The following is a 19,358-nucleotide window of genomic DNA, read 5'->3' on the forward strand; positions in this document are numbered from 1 at the left end:
GAGGCCGGGAGGTGTGATAGGCAAGTGGGGGGCACCGAGCAGGCAGCGGAGAGAGGCTCCGTGGTTCTCTTTGGAGCAGTTGGTTGCACTGTCTCCATGAAGGGGTGGGGGGTTCCCCACCTGCCAGGACACCTGGGCTGGGTTTGGCTCGGCTCTTGGGGCCATGGCTAGAGATACCTGCCCTGACAGGTGCGGGGGGGGGGGGTATGGGGGGTCCCAGGGGTTGTAGGAGCTGTGTGAGTCGGGGGGCTGCATACGCTGGGTGCATGTGCAGTGGGTAGGCTGGGCGCCTATGGGGGCCCATGGGCTGGGATGTGCGGGGTTCTGTTAGGGGCGGAGGGGACAGGGAGCAGATGGGGTTGACAAAGGGACATGGGGTGCCAGGGGGTTGGAGTGCCGAGGGGTGTGAATAGAACTGGGGCTCTTGTGGGGATGGGGGGTTTCACAGAGGGTGGGAATGACTGTGGGGGTGGGAGTGGGGCTACATAGAGCTCTGGGCTCTGGTGGGGTGTGACTTTGGGGTGTATAGGGTGTGAGGTGGGGGTGTGTGGAGGGCTGGGTCCTGGTGAGGGCGTATGGGGTGTGGGTGGGTGTGAGGTGGGGGTGTGTGGAGGGTTGGGTCCTGGTGAGGGCGTACGGGGTGTGGGTGGGGGGTGTGTGGAGGGCTGGGTCCTGGTGAGGGCGTACGGGGTGTGGGTGGGGGTGAGGTGGGGGTGTGTGGAGAGCTGGGTCCTGGTGAGGGCGTATGGGGTCTGGGTGGGTGTGAGGTGGGGGTGTGTGGAGGGCTGGGTCCTGGTGAGGGCGTATGGGGTGTGGGTGGGTGGGGAGCTGAGGGTGTGTGAGGGTTGGGTCCTGGTGCAGGCATATGGGGTGTGGGTGGGGGTGTGTGGAGGGCTGGGTCCTGGTGAGGGTGTATGGGGTCTGGGTGGGTGGGAGCTGAGGGTGTGTGGAGGGTTGGGTCCTGGTGCGGGCGTATGGGGTGTGGGTGGGGGTGTGTGGAGGGCTGGGTCCTGGTGAGGGCGTATGGGGTGTGGGTGGGGGGTGTGTGAGGGCTAGGTCCTGGTGAGGGGGTGTGGGTGGGGGTGTGTGGAGGACTGGGTCCTGGTGAGGGCGTATGGGGTGGGGGTGGGTGTGAGGTGGGGGTGTGTGGAGGGTTGGGTCCTGGTGAGGGCGTATGGGGTCTGGGTGGGTGTGACTTGGGGGTATGGAGGGCCGGGGTCCTGCTGGGGGTGTGCGGGGTGGATGTTTTTGGGTGGCGAGATGTGATTCGGTGCCTTGGAGGCATATTTTGGGGTCAGACACCCGGTCCCTAGGCCCAGGCTGGCTTGTCCCCTCTGCCACTGCCCCATCCTCCGTTGGGGGGCAGCGTGTGCTTGGCAGTGGGGGCCTCAGCCCCCCTCCTCCATGTGGGCTGAACGCTGGGCCGGGCCCCAGAGGGCCTGGGCTGCCTGGGCTTCCCTCCCTGCACGGAGCCCTGTACACATGGCACTGGGGTGGTGGCAGGTCTCTGGTCGCTGCTGGGGACCGAAGGGGGCAGCCACACCAGGCCTGGCTCTGACAGCCCCATCCCCGCTCTCCCCTAGGCAAGAACCTGTCCAAGCGTCGAGAGGGCAAAGCAAAGGCAGCGGCTCCAGGGAGCACCAAAGGAGGGGCCCAGCCGTTGAATGTTTAAGAAATGACAGTAACGCCTGCCCAGAGCGACCGCTCATGGAAGTTGGCAGAAGTGGTGGCTTGGAGGAGGTGGTGTCCTCTGCAAAGGTGGGCCAGTGCCCTCCCTGCTGCACTGCTGGGGGGGAAGCACGTTGCTCTGGTGTTTGGGGAGGCTGAGCAGAGCGCCGGACGCACCCAGAGGCCTGACCGTGGCTCTGCCCGGGTCCCTGTTTGGCCTCCTCTCCTGAGACCCCCCCCACATTCCCTCCCCCCACCATGTCCCTTGGGTCAGCCCAAGGCCCCTCCCCCCACTTGCCCCCTTCCCCAAGGCCCACCCCCCCCCCACATCACTCCACCCCCTTCCTTGGCTCGCAGGCCACCAAATCGCAAGACCCCTCTGAGCCCCCCCCCCTCCACACAGGCTGCTCCTTGCTGAGTTCCTCTGCCCCCCTCCCCTGCCCACTTTGGCACTCTGAGTCCTGTCCTTCACACACACACCCTGTCTGCTGCTCACTGAGTCCCTCCTCTTCTCTACCCCCAGCCCCCCCAAGGTCCCTGCTGCTCGCACTCTCTGCCCGCCAGGGCTGGCTTTAAGCCGCGTCCTACTTCCCCCCCCTCCTTCGAGCACTTGCGCTGCCATACAGCTGATCAGTGCAAGCCTGGGAGGGAGGGGTGAGGAGGAGGAATGTGGTGTGCTTGGGGAACACGCGGGGCTTTGGGGAGGGGATCCAATGGTGCAGTGAGGGGGCCAGGGCAGGGATTTGGGAGGGATCCAATGGGGCAGGGAGGGGGGCGGAGATGGGGCGGGGGAGGGTGCGAGACAATTCGCGTCCCAGCGTGGCACCCCGCACCTGCTAAAGCCGGCCCTGCTGACCGCCACCCGAGCCAAGCGCTCCCCTGGCCCAGTCTGGAACTTGAGCAAGTACAAACACTTGGGAGGGGCATTCGCTGCCCCTAGGTACCCCTAACTGTCGCTGCTGCTTACCAGGAACACTGCTTTCGAATCACTGCAAACCTGTCTGCAAGGAGAGCAGAAAACTGCACCTGCCTGCTTACTGTACTCTAAAAATGCCTCGTAATATTCCTGTCTAAATGACCGATTTTCTGACCAACAGCAGTTTTTGGCTACTCGGATAAAGGAGAGGCGTGAGGAGCCTCGGGAACAGGACAGAGAGGAGCGAGCAGCGGGCCAGGGAGGCCTTGTGGGAAGAGGCAAAGGCAGGACAGGGCCACAGAGGAAGAAGCCGAGAGGGAGCAGGTCCTCCAGGTGGAGCGCGGCCAGAGCACGGGTGGGGCCACGGTCCAGGTGCTGGTACCGCCCCTTTCGCGGGACCTTCCAAGACCAGCCCGGCCGGTCTCCAGAGAGAGAGACGCCCCATCCAGCATTTCCTGACACCCACACCTGCATCGCCTCATCTTCCCTCCAGTGCACCCACTGCCCCACATCCCCCAGGGGCGGATTACTGCACGGGCCAATGGGATCTGTGCCTCGGGGCCCCGAGGCATTGGGGGCCCCACCGGAGCACTGGCACTCTGACCCCACCCCTTGCTGCTCCTTCACCATCGCCCCTCAGTCCTGCACCCCCTCTTTCTTCTGAGGTCCCACGCCAGGCCGGGAAACTGACGGAGCCTCTGTAGAGAATGAATGCCCCCCCCCCCCCCGCCCGCGCGCGGAGCCAGCCGAGCCCCCGCTCCCCTCCCCCTCCCCCCTCAGCCCCCTGTGTGGAGCCCCCTCCCTTCCTCCCAGCCCCCTGTGCGGAGCTGGCCGAGCCCCCTCTCCCTTCCCCCTCAGCCCCTTGTGCGGAGCTGGCCGAGCCCCCTCTCCCTTCCCCCTCAGCCCCTTGTGCGGAGCTGGCCGAGCCCCCTCTCCCTTCCCCCTCAGCCCCTTGTGTGGAGCCCCCTCTCCCTCCCCCCCCCAGCCCCCTGTGCGGAGCCCCCTCTCCCTCCCCCCCCAGCCCCCTGTGCGGAGCTGGCCGAGCCCCTTCTCCCTTCCTTCCCTCAGCCCCCCCCAGGCCCCCTGCAGACCCCCCCCCCCAACCCCTTTTTTGGCAAAACTGGGCATTCATAAAGTTTTCCCGAGGCCAAGGCAGGATGGATGGCCACCCAAGGCCAGGGGCCCCAGACTTTTTTGGTTGTGCTCTACCTGGTCCGCACCCCACCCTGGGAGCCAGGGCCAGAGCTAGGGGTTCTGGTGGGTCCAGAGGTGGCAGTCAGGGGCCAGGAGTGGGGCCGCATTGGGAGTGGGGCCAGAGGTGCGGCTGGGGCACTACGTAGTTTGGGGATCACTGTCCTAGGCTGTGGGAAAAGCCACCCAGGGAGCCCAGGCAGCTGTGGGGAGCCCATGGGCCTCCACTTGCCCTGGGTGGGGGACTGGGGTGCCTGAGAGCAGCTGCTGCCCCATATCCCTGCCCCCCAGGGTGCGCCACCCAGGGCAGATGAGGGGTCCAGGGCTCAGTCCTGAGCAGCTCTTCCCCTGGTCGGTCAGGCCAGCGGGTGTGGCCTGGGGAAAGGGGAGAAGGGGGAGTGGGGAGATGGGGGGGGCAATCTTCTTTGTGCCCAGGGTCCCAATAAATGTTAATCCACCTTGGGGGGGGGGGGATTTCTTTTACCTTCCCTCCAAGTGGTGCCCTCCCTGGGAGCAGGGGTGGGGAAGGGGGACCCTGGCTGGGCTGGGGGCTCTGCCCTGGGGGAGGCTCCCGGGGACCAGTGGGAAGGGCCTGGCTGGAGACTCCCCGCTCCCGGCTGCAGCCTGGACTTCGGGGTCCCCAGCAGCAGCCGCCGGGGCTCAGAGATCTTGCAAAGAACATGGGCTCCCCACAGCGACTGCCCCTGCATGGGCCCCATGCAGCCCCCCCCCACTGCCCCACCCCCGGGCAGGCCCCCATACACACCCCCACCACCGCTGCCTGGGCCACCATGCACCTCCCCCCAGACCCCCCCCATGTAGTCCCCCAAGTGCTCTGTACTGTCCAGTCCCCCCCCCTCGCCAGGGCCCCCCACACCCCAGTCTTCATTAGAAGAAGATTCTGCCCCCCCATTTCAGACTCTCCCTTCAAAATAGCATCCTTCCCTCCCCCTCCGCCCAGATTTTCCCCATCACACTTCCCATGGGGCAGGAACCCCTCATTCTGCCTCCATTGCCCCCCCCCACTCTGGGGCCGCGTTCCCGCTGCCCCTCGCAGCCCTCCACCCCCGGCCCTGGTGCAGGGGCACCACCACCAGCGATGCACCAGATGCACCACAGCCGCAGGTACTTACGTGCAGGTGCTGAGAACTCAAGTCCAGAAGGGTCTTAGCCAGGCAGACAAGTGTGAGTTACGTGTGGAGGGGGCAGGGCCGGGAGCCAATCTAGGGTGACCAGATGTCCTAATTTTATAGGGCCAGTCCCGATGTTTGGGGCTTTTTCTTATATAGGTGCCAATTACCCGTCCTGATTTTTCACACTTGCTGTCTGGTCACCCTAAGCCAATCACACGCTCCGGTGGGAAATTACAAAAAAAAAAAAAAAAAAAAAAAAAAAAGCAGAATCCCCAGCCCCGGAAAAGCCCCAAACAAGCAACAGCAGCTTAAAGTAATAAATAGGCAATTACCTACACAAAGAAACCACCCTCTGCTTCTTACTCCTGCGTTTGTGCTCCTGTCCTAGAGGCTGCAGCCAGGAGAGGGGAATCTCCAGCCGGGCCCTTCCCGCTGCTCCCCGGGAGCCTCCCCCAGGGCAGCCCCGCTCGGGGGGAAGGTGAGAGACCACCCCAGGAAGCGGTGCCCCCGGTGCTCCAGGCTGCAGGGGAAGGGTCTGGCCCCAGGCTGCTCCCCGCAGAGTTGGCTGCAATCCCCTGCCCCTGCTCCGGGCCCAGTGTGTGCAGGGGAGCGGGGAGCCTGGCCGGGGGGGAGGCCGGGACAGTGACACTTGGGGGGGCGGACAGAGGTTACCACCTGCTCCCCACATGATCTGCTGCTTTGTGGCCCCTGTCCCTGTCGGTGCTGGTGTGAACAGAGGCTGCTCAGTGAGATCTGCTGACAAGGAGCTCCCAGCTAGTCCTGGGAGGTGGGGGGGGCGGCACAGGGGCAAATCAGGGGAAAGGGGGGGGGGGCAGAATCTAGAAAGGGGCCAAACTGACTATACAGGAGGGTCTAACAGCTGGATGCAGGGGAAGGAGAGAGGTCCGGGGGTAGGAGAGGGAATTAGGAACCGCGTATATGCACTGCCAGACGTGGCAGAGGGGGAAACCCAGGAATAGGAAGGGGCAGAAGGGAGAAAAGTGAACAAGCCGCCTTTGTGCACTGGAGCATAGGAAGCTCCATAAATGGGGAGGGGGCACCGGTGCCCCCTGCTCTGCCCAGAGACCCTGCCCCCAATCCACCTCTTAACCCCCACAGCCAAACCCTCGGTCCACCTCTTCTGATCCCCACTCTGCCCTTCACCCAAGGCCCCACCCACTGCTCATTCATTTCTGCCCCTTCCCTTTTCCCATTACTCGCTCCTAAACCAGGAAAAATGTGATGGGGCCATGATCACGAAGCGGTGGAGGGATGAGGCGGAGTGAGGGCGGGGCCTGGGGGAAGAGGCGGAGCGTTTGTGGGACGAGGCGGAGTGAGGGTGGGGCCTGGGGGAAGAGTTGGAGCCTGGGCAGTGCCACGGTCTGGCTGGCGGTGCCCCCCCACTCTAGGGAGCGTCTGGTGCTCTTGCCCCCAGGGTGCAAAGTCTGCTGCTCGGCGCCGCTCCGAAGCGAGGAGATCCGCACCACAGCCAGTGCCTGCCCCCTGCCTGGCAGCCTCTTTCATTTCGGGGACCCGAGTCCCCAAGCCTCTTATTCACGCTTTGTCCCCCTCCCCGACAGCCGACTCCACAGCTTCCAGCCAGCTCATTGGCCAGGACTGGGAACCACAGCCAATGGGAGCTACGGGGGCGGTGCCTGCTGATGGGGGCAACCTGCCTGATGCAGAGCCTGGGCCGCATCTCTGCTAGCGACAGCAGGGAGCTGCTTCGGGGAGCCGCTGATGTGACCCCCCCCTCCGAATTCGTTCCTCCCCGGCCCCTGCTCACCACAGACCCGCCCACAGCCAGAGCCTGGCCCGTTGATTGGGTGACCAGATAGAAAGCGTGAAAGATTGGGACGGGGGTGGGGGTAATAGGAGCCTATATAAGAAACCCCCCCAAATATCGGGACTGTCTCTATAAAACCGGGACATCTGGTCACCCTACGCATGGGGGTGATGCCTTGGCCAGGAGGCAGAGGAGAGTCCCACCCACCCTGGGATAACCGTGGTGCCGAGGGGGGGGGTGCCCTTGTCACAGTGAGGGGAGGGAAACCCTGCTCTACTGAGAGACGCCCCCTCTGCTTCCCACACCCTGTGACATGATGGGGGATCTCCCATGTAAGGGACACAAACAGGGGATGGGGACCTCTTGGTCCCTCCCAGACATGGGGTAAGCGGTGTGCTCTGGTCAGTGAGAGGTGCTTGTCTTCCTCCTCTTGCCTACACACACACCCTCCTCCTCCCTGTGTACGCACACACACACACACACACATCCTTCTCCTGCCTACACACACACCCTCCTCCTCCCTGTGTACGCACACACAAACACACACACACTCCTCCTCCCCCTACACACACACACACTCCTTCTCCCCCTGCCTGCACACACACTCACCTATATACTCTCACACATCCATCCTCCTCCTGCCTACACACACACCCTCCTCCTCCCTGTGTACGCACACACACATCCTTCTCCTGCCTACACACACACACTCCTCCTCCTCCCCCTGCTACACACAAACACACACACACTCCTCCTCCCCCTACACACACACACACATCCTCCTGCCCCCCCACACACACACCCTCCTCCTCCCTGTGTACGCGCACACACACACACACACATCCTTCTCCTGCCTACACACACACCCTCCTCCTCCTCCCCCTGCTACACACACACACACACACTCCTCCTCCTCCCCCTGCTACACACAAACACACACACACTCCTCCTCCCCCCCCACACACACACTCCTTCTCCCCCTGCTACACACACACTCACCTATATACTCTCACACATCCATCCTCCTCCTGCCTACACATACACACATCCTTCTGCCTGCACACACACACTCACCTATACACTCTCACACACCCATCCTCCTCTTGCCTACACACACACACCCTCCTTCTCCCCCTGCACACACACAGACACTCCTTTTCCCCCTGCCCACACACACACACACATCCTCCTCCTGCCCCCCCCACCCCCATCCTGAGGAATTCCCCCATCTCAGAGAGGTTTCCCTCTGCCTCCCAAGCAGACACACTCTGAAAAGGGCCCAATCAAGCAAAACTCTCAAAGGAGTTTAAGAACAGGGACTAATTATTATGAAACCCCCAGTAACATACAGTATGTGGCATTTGCTATGTTCATCTGAAAATAGCCCATGAAAAGCTGTTGAAATGAATTTTCAAGCCATATTTTCAGGATGCTGTTTTTCCTGTAGCTCCTACTATTTTTTCCACCATTGTTCAAATTTCTGCTATTAGTTTTCTAGTTACTGGATGTCAGAGTAAGGAAGTAGTTTTGTGAAACTGGTAAATGGTTTAAAATTAATCAGTATGCACATTATTCCTCTGTGTGTGTGTGTGTATTTGCTATATTCATTACAAGAAGAAAATCAACTTTTTATCCTAGTCAAAAGCAGGAAATGTATTCAAATTTTTTCTCCCTTTTAAATGTGTAACTAGGCTGCTATAGTTTTTCCCCACACACACAAATCAACCCTTAGCACTTCTGAACTGAAATAATATGAAATGATTATTGCGGGAGATTTTATTGTTACTGAAATTTAAAACTTTCTGTAGCCAATTCTACATTTTCTGTAAATCAAAACCCTGTTTCACCTAGGGCTACAATTAAACAGAAAGAAGAACAGGAGTACTTGTGGCACCTTAGAGACTAACAAATTTGTTAGTCTCTAAGGTGCCACAAGTACTCCTGTTCTTCTTTTTGCGGATACAGACTAACACGGCTGCTACTCTGAAACCTGTAATTAAACAGAAGAAATCAAAGACTAAGTTCCAAGCAAGTCTTGCTGTTAATCATTGGAAGAACTCACCATCCAAGTACTTTTACTGCAGTTTCTTTCTGCCTGAAAACTACATTTTAGTCTAAAACTTCAACTCTTTAATACAGATGGAATTGCAGATTAGGCAAATTAAATTACAACAGGCTAGTATTGCGTACAATTTAGTATAACACAATAGCATTGCACTACAGTAGTCTGTACATGACTCCAAAAATAAAATTCTAAGTGTGTAATCCAAGTTCGTTATGGATTTATTTCCCCCTCTAAACTCAACAGTTACTTGATAAACAGTACAGATGTGACAATGTTTGAGCTGACACAGTACCACTGGGCAGTGATTTAGGGCCATTGAATTCAGTGAGTTGTGCCCTTAACTCCTGCAGGATCAGGCCTTTCACTGAATGGATCCAAACTGAGTTTCTGTAGGTTTTTTAAAAGCATAACTTAAAAATAACACTTGCTATGAACATGAAAATTCATGTCCAATAGGTTTCTTATTTAAAGAAAATCACAAGAAGACATTATTTGAACAAGAACAATAAAAAAGTAGTGAAAACAATGCACCGGATATATTGTTTTAGGATAAATATTTATTTCAATGTCCCATCCCACAAAAAATATTGACTGCGGTGGTGAGGTACATTCAAAAACACTGAAGTGAGTTGAATGTATTATTATTGTTGTTATTAGCTAGCTAGATAGGTTATGGGGGGAGGGGGTTCAGTGTGGAAAATGGTGTGTTATTTTATGGGTTGAATGATGACCGAATGACATAACCCCTCGACCATGTCCATCACTTAAGTCCAGTAATTTTGTCAAGTGTCTGTTGCACAACATGGTGGTGCCTACCCCTGCCTGCATGGAGGCAAACCCATCTGGCTCGTCTTTACCCTACAGACTTCAAACTCTCTTTCTGAACAAGCCCTTTCTTCTCCGGTGAGATATTACCCCAGGAGCTTCCTGGAATCTTCACTCCCTTTGATTAGAAACCTTCTCAGTCAAGGCAACTGGGCGAGTGCATTGCTGCCTATGCCTGTCTGCTGAGATATGGACTGTAATAGTCAGAGATCTCACCAGCACAGAAGTATATTGAAGGCGAATCCTAAGGAAATAAGAGTTTAAATGATCCTCCACATATCCCGCCTCTCACTAAAATGAATCCAACCCACAGGTCACTTGGGCAGAATATCCATCTCAGGACGCTACACTGTTAGCAGCGTAAATGAAGCTGCCAAACAAATGATGTTTCAATGACCTCACTCTAGTTTGCACACTCCTCTGTTAAGAGGTCATTGATGCATATGGACACCAGGCAGGGTCGTTTGGAAGCCGAAGACTCTATGTGTCCGTCCCACACCACTGTCGAGTTTCAGCACGTTAGGACAAGTCAGCAAATAAGAACAACCTTACCCAGGGCCGCCCCTAGTGGGGTGCAGGGCCCAGGACAACTTACCCTGCCCCACCCCTTCCCCCATTCTCCTCCTTCCCTGCCCCTATTCCACCTCTTCCCCCAAGCCCTGCCTATGCTCCGCCCCTTCCCCCAAACCCCACCCTCTCCGCTCCTGAGCAGAGTTCGGCAACAGTTGAGTGTGTGAGTGTGAGTGAGAGTGTGTGTGTGTGTGTGTTAGGATAGTTGGCGTCTAAGAGTCGGATTCAGGTACCTTGAATGAAAGTAGCAGCTGGGCATCTAAATCTTTTTGTGCATCGAGCCCCTGGTGCCTAACCTGCTTTGACAACTGCACGAGGCCCCTCTCTGCATCCTCAGGTGCCTGATACCATCAAAAACCCAACCCCAAGTCATTTTTTAAATGATACTTTTGAAAAACTTACAGAAAATCAAATGGGCTTTAGCAATCAGTTTAATATAATCTGAGTTCCCAAGCCCTAAAATACCTTCATCAGAACAGCACGGGGCTTTGAATGGTATCACTCCATGGCAGGGGCTGACAGCCGGGGCAGGGGCTGAACAGCCCCATTGGCAGTGATTATTGCTAAAGCCAGTAAGAATTGACTGTTCTCAGATAATGTGTCTGCGCTCTAGGGTAAGGGCTGTAATTCTGGGGAAGAACAATCTGAGTTTGTCACACGGAACAGAAGTTGAACAGCTGCTTCAACGGCAGAGCCTCGTTCTCTCAGCCATCGGGAGATGCTGCCCCCTCCCCTCATCATTCCCCTTGGGGCGTCACTCGTAGCCGGTTAGATTTCAGGGTCGCTACTGACACTTGCAAAATCATTACACTGGCTGTTCTGCATATTTAGGCTGGACGCTCTTTCCCTTAGGGGCTGTCTCTCATGAGGGGTATGTACAGCACCTAGCACAGTACGGCCTTGGGCTTCTGGGGAGCCTCTGGCTGCTGCTGTATAACAATAATCATGGTACCAACTGAGACACAATTATTTTGTAGCCAGACAAGAATGAATTTGGGGAAAGTTGTGGTGTGAGGAACAGGCCGACTATTAACCTCACTGCATTTCCGTACCATGTGAGCGCTGCTTCACCTCCACTCTGAAGCCGGGGGGTATTTAATGGAAAACAAGGACACAGTGTGAGAAACTCAATTCTACTTTATTATTCCAAAGGAGAAAGCCAGACTCCTGTCCCCACCCCCAGCCCAGCTCAGCATGGGCCTTTCCATCCCCAGCCCAGCACACTGCTGCCCCCAAAGCCCCCGTGCACCAGCAACATGTACAAACTGGTAGAAAAGTGCAGAGCACCCAGGAGAGATGCTGGGGCCGAGGGCAGGAATCCAAGGAGCGGAGATTACAGGGACGCAGTGTGGGGGGAGTGGGGCAGAGAGTCTCTGTCGTCCCCACGCAGGACACGGGGTTAGAGGGGGAGGGGTGACCAGCTGGGCTCTCGGGCTCCTCATCTCCCTCTGGCCTCTATGGTGGGGTCAGCCTGGCTTCAAGGCTGGCCTAGGCCTGTTGGCTTCCCCAGCTTCCTTCTCGTCTCTGCCCAGGCTCATCCTCTGAGCAATGGGGAGACGCTGCCCCCTCCCCTCCTCATTCCTCTTGGGGCATCGTTTGTAGCCCTTCCGACTTCAGGGATGGCTTCACCCAGCACTCACAGGGCAATTCCTGTCTCTCTCTGGCACTCTCGGTGAACACTGCAGCAAGTTCACCGTTCTCAGCCTCAGCTGTCTGGCACCCAAGAGACAAGCCTGCAGGTTCCCAGCTCTGGTTCCATACTCTCTCTCCCTCCTGTCTGCATCTCACATCTCTGCAGGGGTCAGGCAGTAACTCCATACCCCGTCCTGTCTGCATCTCACATCTCTGCAGGGATCTGGCAGTAACTCCACACCCCGTCCTGTCTGCATCTCACATCTCTGCAGGGATCTGGCAGTAACTCCACACCCCGTCCTGTCTCGGCCTCTCAGAGTGTGAATCTAGCGCTCCCCCTCAGTGTTCGCGCTGAGAGATATTGATAATTGTCATTGTTCAAACATGAAAATCTCATGACAATGGGAAAGAACAGTTAAAATAAAACAAAAAAGGACTCTTCTGGCAAATGATCATTTGTCTCATAAAGTCCTTAATAAAACTGCTACATCCTGTCAAAGTAAACTAATATCAAAATAGATGACCAAACGGCCTGCAGGAAGGGACAGAAACCAACACTACAAGGTGCACTACAAAATACTTTCAGGTTCATAAAGTGAAATCCCACAGAACTCCCCAAAGAAGGAAAACCAATGTATTCATTTTCTTCTGACCTGGCTAAACCTGCTATACTCAGCACCTCCTCATCATCTGGTTGTGTCATTTACAAAAGTTTTAACATCGTCCTAATGCAAAAATAATAAAAAAATCCAAAGCCCAAACCTGAACATCTACAAAGCCCAGAAACCACTTTAACAATAGATCAGCGATTGGCAACCTTTGGCTCCCAGCCTGCCAGGGTAAGCCGCTGGTGGGCCGCGAGACGGTTGGTTTACCTGAGCGCCCAGAGGCACAGCCGCTCGCAGCGCCCAGTGGCCGTGGTTCGCCGTTCCCGGCCAATGGGGGCTGCAGGAAGCACGGCCAGCATGTCCCCTGGCCGCTCTTACCCTGACGGACCGGGAGCCAAAGGATGCCGGCCCCTGCAATAGACAAAAGCAAGGATTTTAGCTCTGAAGGATGAGCCAGAGCTTTGGGGGTCATTTGAATTCCCCCTCCAGGTCGGGGACACTCATCTGTAGCCCTCAGCGTCTGAGTCAGGATCAAAGAAATCCGAGTGTGATTCCTACACGTGGAGAGCACAGAACACTGTGGTGAGTGCCGTGCTGGGAGGACAGTGCACTCCTGGGATTTGCACTCCTACAGTGGTGTGCACACGAGTGCAGGGCACTTCCTGAGCTGGGTCTCATCGTGCAGACCTAATCTCCGCGTCCGTGTCTTTCTGCAGCAGGACGTGGCCCTTCCTGTGGGTGTGACAGAGCAGGCTGGAGAGCCTGGCTTGGCAGGCCGGGGTTGGGGGGCCCTGGCTGGTGGAACGGGCAGGCTCAGTGGAACCCCAGTACATCAGGTGGCATACCCAGATTGGCAGGGCAACCCGTCAGAGGGCTGATCGGGGCTTCTCCTCCTCTGCTGGGGTTAGCTTAGATCAGGCAAAGCCAGAGGGTCCTTGATCAGCTCCGGGTCAGTGGCTGCGGGAACCTGCCCCCAGAGACAGACAGCTGGACACTGTTAGCACAGAAGCCTGGTTGTCAGCCTGAGACAGAATTTGGGGTTTGACTTTTTGATACTCTTGCGTCTTATACTAATATGGGTGAACAAAGGACAATGACCCTGTGTGCTACATCTGCCCACAAGCAGATGGGCTGAAAAGAGCTAAGAGCTGGAACTAGTGTTCCTGGGCATAGCTGGAGTGTAATATGTGAGCGCCCACTTGACAACCGCCTCAACTCTTTCTCTCAAAGCAAGGTCAAGCAACTAGTCAGGAGGGGAAGGCGGGATGTGGGGAGGTAAAACACTAAGAGACCAAAGAAATTCCTGCCCCTGCCGGAGCACAACCTCACTCCTCACCCCTCCCTTGGGTACAAAAGAGGTGGCACGAAGACCCCAACTCACGACCCTCCAGAACAGAACATGACCATAAGTTGTGAGGGGTGTGACTAGGGCGTGCACTGCAGGTCTATCTGGGCCTGCTGAGAAGGAGGAGGGGGAAGGGGACTGGGGAATTGGGACACAGCGGCGTCAGAGCCAGGAACAAAACACCAGGGAGCAGACTCTATCGGCGCGTAGAGAGAAGCCTGACTGGTGTGAAGGGTGCGAAATATGCTTGCTTGGAAACTAATCCCAATAAACATTGACTTGTCAGCACTCCAGACTTCTGGTCTGTTCTCTGTCTGTGAGACAAGAACCAGGGGAGAGGGTGACGGGAAAAGCCCTAACAGATACCTGGAAGCCAAATGCCACCGATGCGGGTGGGAACTAGGAAATGGAGGTTTTACTATGGCCAGCTCTAGTCAGGGCACTGAGGGAATTTCCCTCAAGTGTGGAGGACGCTCTGATGTCCAGTGTGGTGTTACCTCCAACAGAAGCGTTTTCCATGCTAAGGACCCATAAAAGGGCTCTTCTCTGTGTGGATTTACTGAGGTTTGATACCGTGTGAGCAGCAGATAAAGCTTCCCCCACACTCAAGCTCTTTCTTCTGTGAATTACACGATGAGGAACAATGTGTGAGCTCAGACTGAATCTCCTCTTGCAGTTATTGAACCTTTTCCCACAATCCAAGCATCCAAGGGTTCTCTCTCGTGCGGATCGTCTGATGTGACGCAAGGTTTGATCTTCAAATGAAACTTTTTCCACAGTTGAGGCATTTATAGATTCTGTCCCGTGTGAATTCTTCAATTTTTATGAAGTTATGAGCAGGGACTGAAACTTTCCCAATCATCTAAGCATTTATAGGGTTTTTCTCTTGTGTGGCTTGTCTGATGTCTAATAAGGTTTGAGCGCTGACTGAAACCTTCCTCACAGTGGAGGCATTTATAAGGTTTCTCTCCTATGTGGGTTCTCTGATGTACAATAAGGGCTGATGGTTCTCTGAAACTTTTCCCACAGTCCAAGCATGTACAGGGTTTCTCTCCCATGTGCAGCCTCCGATGGGCAGTAAGATTTGAGCTTTGACTGAAGCTTTTATCACAGTCCAAGCATTTATAGGGTTTTTCTCCTGTGTGGGTCCTCTGATGTGTAATAAGGGCTGATGGTACACTGAAACTTGTCCCACACTCAAGGCATTTATAGGGTTTCTCTCCTGTGTGGGTTCTCTGATGTACAATAAGTGCTGATGGGGCATTGCAACTTTTCCCACACTCAAGGCATTTATGTGGTCCCTCTCCTGTGTGGATCCTCCCATGGCTAGTAAGATGTGAGCGCTGATTGAAACTTTTCCCACAGTCCAAGCATTTATAGGGTTTCTCTCCCGTGTGAGTTCTCTGGTGTACAATAAGGGCTGATGGTGCATTGCAACTTTTCCCACACTCAAGGCATTTATATGGTCCCTCTCCCGTGTGGATTTTGCCATGGCTAATAAGGCTTGAGTGTTGACTGAAACTTTTCCCACAGTACAAGCATTTATAAGGTTTCTCCCCGGTGTGGGTTCTCTGATGTGCAGTAAGCGCTGATGGGCCACTGAAACTTTTCCCACAGTACAAGCATTTATGTGGGCCCTCTCCTGTGTGGATTCTCCCATGGCTATTAAGATGTGAGCGCTGACTGAAACTTTTCCCACAATCCAGGCATGTATATGGTCTCTCTCCTGTGTGGATTCTCCTATGGTTTATAAGTCTTGAGTGCAGACTGAAGCTTTTCCCACAGTCCGAACATTTATAGGGTTTCTCTCCCGTGTGGGTTCTCTGGTGTACAATAAGGGCTGATGATACACTGAAACTTTTCCCACACACAAGGCATTTATAGGGTTTCTCTCCCGTATGGATTCTCCTATGGCTAATAAGGCTTGAGCTCTGACTGAAGCTTTTCCCACAGTCCAAGCACTTATAGGGTTTCTCTCCAGTGTGGATCCTCTGATGTGCAGTAAGGGCTGATGGTCCACTGAAACTTTTCCCACAGTACAAGCATTTATGTGGGCCCTCTCCTGTGTGGATTCTCCCATGGCTAGTAAGATGTGAGCGCTGACTGAAACTTTTCCCACAGTGCAGGCATTTAAATGGTTTCTCTCCTGTGTGGGTTCTCTGGTGTATAATAAGGACTGATGATGTACTGAAACTTTTCCCACATTCAAGGCATTTATATGGTCCCTCTCCTGTGTGGGTTCTCCCATGGCTAATAAGGCCTGAGCACTGACTGAAGCTTTTCCCACACTCAAGGCATTTATATGGTTTCTCTCCCGTGTGCAGTCTCCGATGGGTAGTAAGATTTGAGATCCAGTTGAAGATTTTTCCACAGTCCAAGCATTTATAAGGTTTCTTTTCCTTGGGATTTGTCTGTGGGGTTGTGGTTTTCTTGGGATCCTTGCCTCCTCCCCCACATTCAAAGGATTCGTGCACTTGCTTTCTTGAGTGGTTTCCCAACTTCCTCTCTGACCTGTCCCAATTACTCCAGGCTTTTCTCTGTTCCAAGAACGGGGAAAAATTCCCATCTGCTCTTCTCAGAAAGTCTTCCTGCAGTTCCACTTGCTCAGCACCTTCCTCCTGCAGATTCCCCTCCTCGTTCTCACTCATTGTCTTATCACCTGCTGGGGAAGAGAGAGAAACCATGCAGGAGTCATTGCCTGGGCTGGTAAAAAGGATAAAAGGGGAGTAGCAAAGAGGGAAAACACAACACAATAACTGTTGGGAGACTGAGCAATTGGATTCTGTCTCCACATCCCATCTAAACACTGCCAGGGAAGTGACATCAGGGAGAAAACTCCTGACAGTGAACAGGGTGGGTGGGAAGCCATGAGCGATATCTGCCATGATGATAGGACACTTGCTGACCAGCGCCTGACCTGGGTCAGAGGAGGCAGAACTGAGGGGGGCTCACACCACATTTTGGGGGTTTTCAGCTTTTCCCTTCATTTGCCAGATAGTTTCTGTGTCAGTGTCACTCCTCACCTGTGCAGGTGCCTCTTGGGATGTTGCTTTTCTCGAAGGCCTGGAGATCCGGAACCCACAGCTCTTCTCCTGCTTCCAGCTGGGCGATCAGGGCAGGTTTGGGAATGGGGAGTCCTGCTCAGGGGTGAAATCAGGCATGAGCAGAGTGCACTGAGGATTGGGGCATATTTGTCACAAAGGGCGCGTCTGAAGTTTCAAATGACCCCATGATTTCTTGGGGGGTTGCAGGATGTGAACAGATGGGAACATGGTCACTGAGCCCCCGTGGGAGAGGCCGATGTCTGGAGGGAACAGGAAGTTTTCACAGCGCTACTGGGAGTGTTCAGGGTCTGTGGGCTCTGGGGACTTGCCGAGGCACACACAGCTCTGGTGTTAAACCCCTGCCTGTGTCTGAACCCCCAGAGCCCTCCCCACACATGGAGCCAGTCCCAGGAAGGGAGGTGCACAGAGATGCTGTGTGCGAGTGAGAATTAATGCAGAGAATAAGACACTGTTTCTGCCCCCGGGAAAGCTGGAGGGATGGGGCTGAATTAGCAAGTCCATTAGGTCCGTGACTCCCCTATCGCATTGGAGGGGGTTTGGAGGTGAACGCTCCCTCCTATGGGCTACGCGACCCATTCCCCTGTAATCTAATTGACCGAAGAACCTGACAGATGCAGAAATGCAGACCCCATTGCTTCAAATAGCTGAGGGGACAGGAATCCTTACCCAGCGAGGTCACGGTCTCATAGTTCTCCTGCAGGACGTCCCTGTAGAGGGCTCTCTGAGCGGGGTCCAGCAGAGCCCACTCTGCCCTGGTGAAATACACAGCCACCTCCTCGAAGGTCACCGGCCCCTGAAACAACAGGTGCCCCCCTCTCAGTGCCTGCTGCCCCAGCCACAGCCCCACTATTCATGGGGGAAGAAGCACAACACCAGGACAGCTCTGGGAGGGCCAGAGGAGCAGAATCCCACCCCAGCCTGCTCAGAGTGGCCAGGAGGCTGCAGGGAACAGAGAGAAGGGGAGAGCTCCTTGTCCCTCCCAGCAGACGGAGGAGTGTGGGGTCTTCTCATTTCCCACCCACCTACTAGGCACAGGCTGAGGTGGGAAGCAGAGCTCTGGGCAGGGAACAGGGACAGGAATCCCAGCACCTCCCATTTGTATTTCACCGAAGTCTCTGCCTGGGGGGTTCAGGCTCCAGCCAACTGCTAGAAAAGAGCAGAATCAAGGGAGCAGCAAAGACTGGGTGAAGAGGGGCCATTTATGCAGAGTCACCTTGTGACGGTGCCCCCATAAGGCTTTATGGGAATATGCTTATGAATGTATCTATGACATAACTGGAATATGTTTTATGCTACATATGCCATGTAACACATCTCTGTGAAGGTTACAATCTACTGAATATGTTCATCCTATTTGTATCCATGTGTCATTGTTGTATTCGAAGTTATGAATATTGTCTGTTTACTTGTTTGATTCTAAGTAGGTTGTAGTGAAGCAGTTGGTCAGCTTCCTGAGAGAAGACGATTCTCAGTAAGTGCCCAATCAGGAAACACTTAAGCCAACAATGAACTTGGAGACACCAACACACATCTGGGCTTTCCCAGGAATGTGGCTTGGCTGGTAAGGAACTCTGTCATGCATGGACAAGTGACTTATCCAGGTGACTCCAAAACTCCATTTTGTAGCTGAATTCTACACAGGGGGAGGGGTGTCCACCCACAAGATAAAGTCTATTTAAACCCCTGGGAGACCCCTCCATTTGGTCTTCAGCTGGCTAAAGAAATAGCCTCTCCACCCCCAAAGGATACCTGAAGGGAACTGGAACAAAGGACAGTTACCACGGGGGTGTGAGTGATTGCTGGACCCAGACTAGGAGGCTAATCTGTAAAAGAGGCTTATCTGGAACATCTCTGAGGGTGAGATTTCATCTGTATTCAGCTTCTTACTGTATTAGGTTTAGACTTGCGTGTTTTATTTTATTTTGCTTGGTAATTCACTTTGTTCTGTTATTACTTGGAACCACTTAAATCTACTTTTTGTATTTAATAAAATCACTTTTTACTTATTATTTAACCCAGAGAATGTATTAATACCTGGGGGGAGGTAGGGGGGGCAAACAGCCATGCATCTCTCTCTATCAGTGTTATAGAGAGTGAACAATTTATGAGTTTACCTTGTATAAGCTTTATGCAGGGTAAAACGGATTTATTTGGGGGTTGGACCCCATTGGGAGTTGGGCATTTGAATGTTAGAGATGGGACCACTTCTTACACTGCTTTCAATTAAGCCTGCAGTTTGTGGGACGTGGTTCAGATCTCGGTCTGTGTTTGTAGCCGGCAAGCGTGTCTGGCACAACCAGGTGGGGTGCTGGGATCCCGAGCTGGCAGGGAAAACGGTTAGTAGTAGTCTAGGCACATCAGTTGGCAGCCCCAAGGGGGTTTCTGCGATCCAACCCGTCACAGTGGCATAGTCGAGCAGGATCTGTGCACAGCTGATTGCTCTGAGACACTGGTAGTGATTTTAAGTGAGTTTGGGGTGTGGTGGCTGGAGAACAGACAAAGTGGTTACTGGTTTGTTATTTTCTGTTTGCTTATTTTGGGGAAGGGAATAGAG

General features: G+C 54.7%; 1 protein-coding gene across 5 annotated transcripts in view; it reads right to left on the reverse strand.

Annotated features, from left to right (window-relative positions):
- LOC101942995 (zinc finger protein 436-like) overlaps positions 1–19,358 on the reverse strand; it is a 194,096-nt gene that overhangs the window by 161,846 nt on the left and 12,892 nt on the right. For 2 of the 5 annotated variants that reach the window (XM_065561209.1, XM_065561210.1), the window contains exons 3-5: positions 17,471–17,597; positions 16,763–16,876; positions 11,274–16,401 (exon numbers count right to left, since the gene is read on the reverse strand). In XM_065561209.1, the coding sequence (XP_065417281.1) occupies positions 14,570–16,401; positions 16,763–16,876; positions 17,471–17,597 (2,073 nt within the window). In that variant the 3' untranslated portion in view covers positions 11,274–14,569. Of the gene's footprint in view, positions 1–11,273; positions 16,402–16,762; positions 16,877–17,470; positions 17,598–19,358 lie in introns of those variants that run through there. The other 3 variants (XM_065561214.1, XM_065561213.1, XM_065561211.1) reach the window with 2 other exon arrangements.

This window comes from Chrysemys picta, chromosome 11 (assembly GCF_011386835.1).
Source record: "Chrysemys picta bellii isolate R12L10 chromosome 11, ASM1138683v2, whole genome shotgun sequence".
Classification (NCBI taxonomy): domain Eukaryota; kingdom Metazoa; phylum Chordata; order Testudines; family Emydidae; genus Chrysemys; species Chrysemys picta.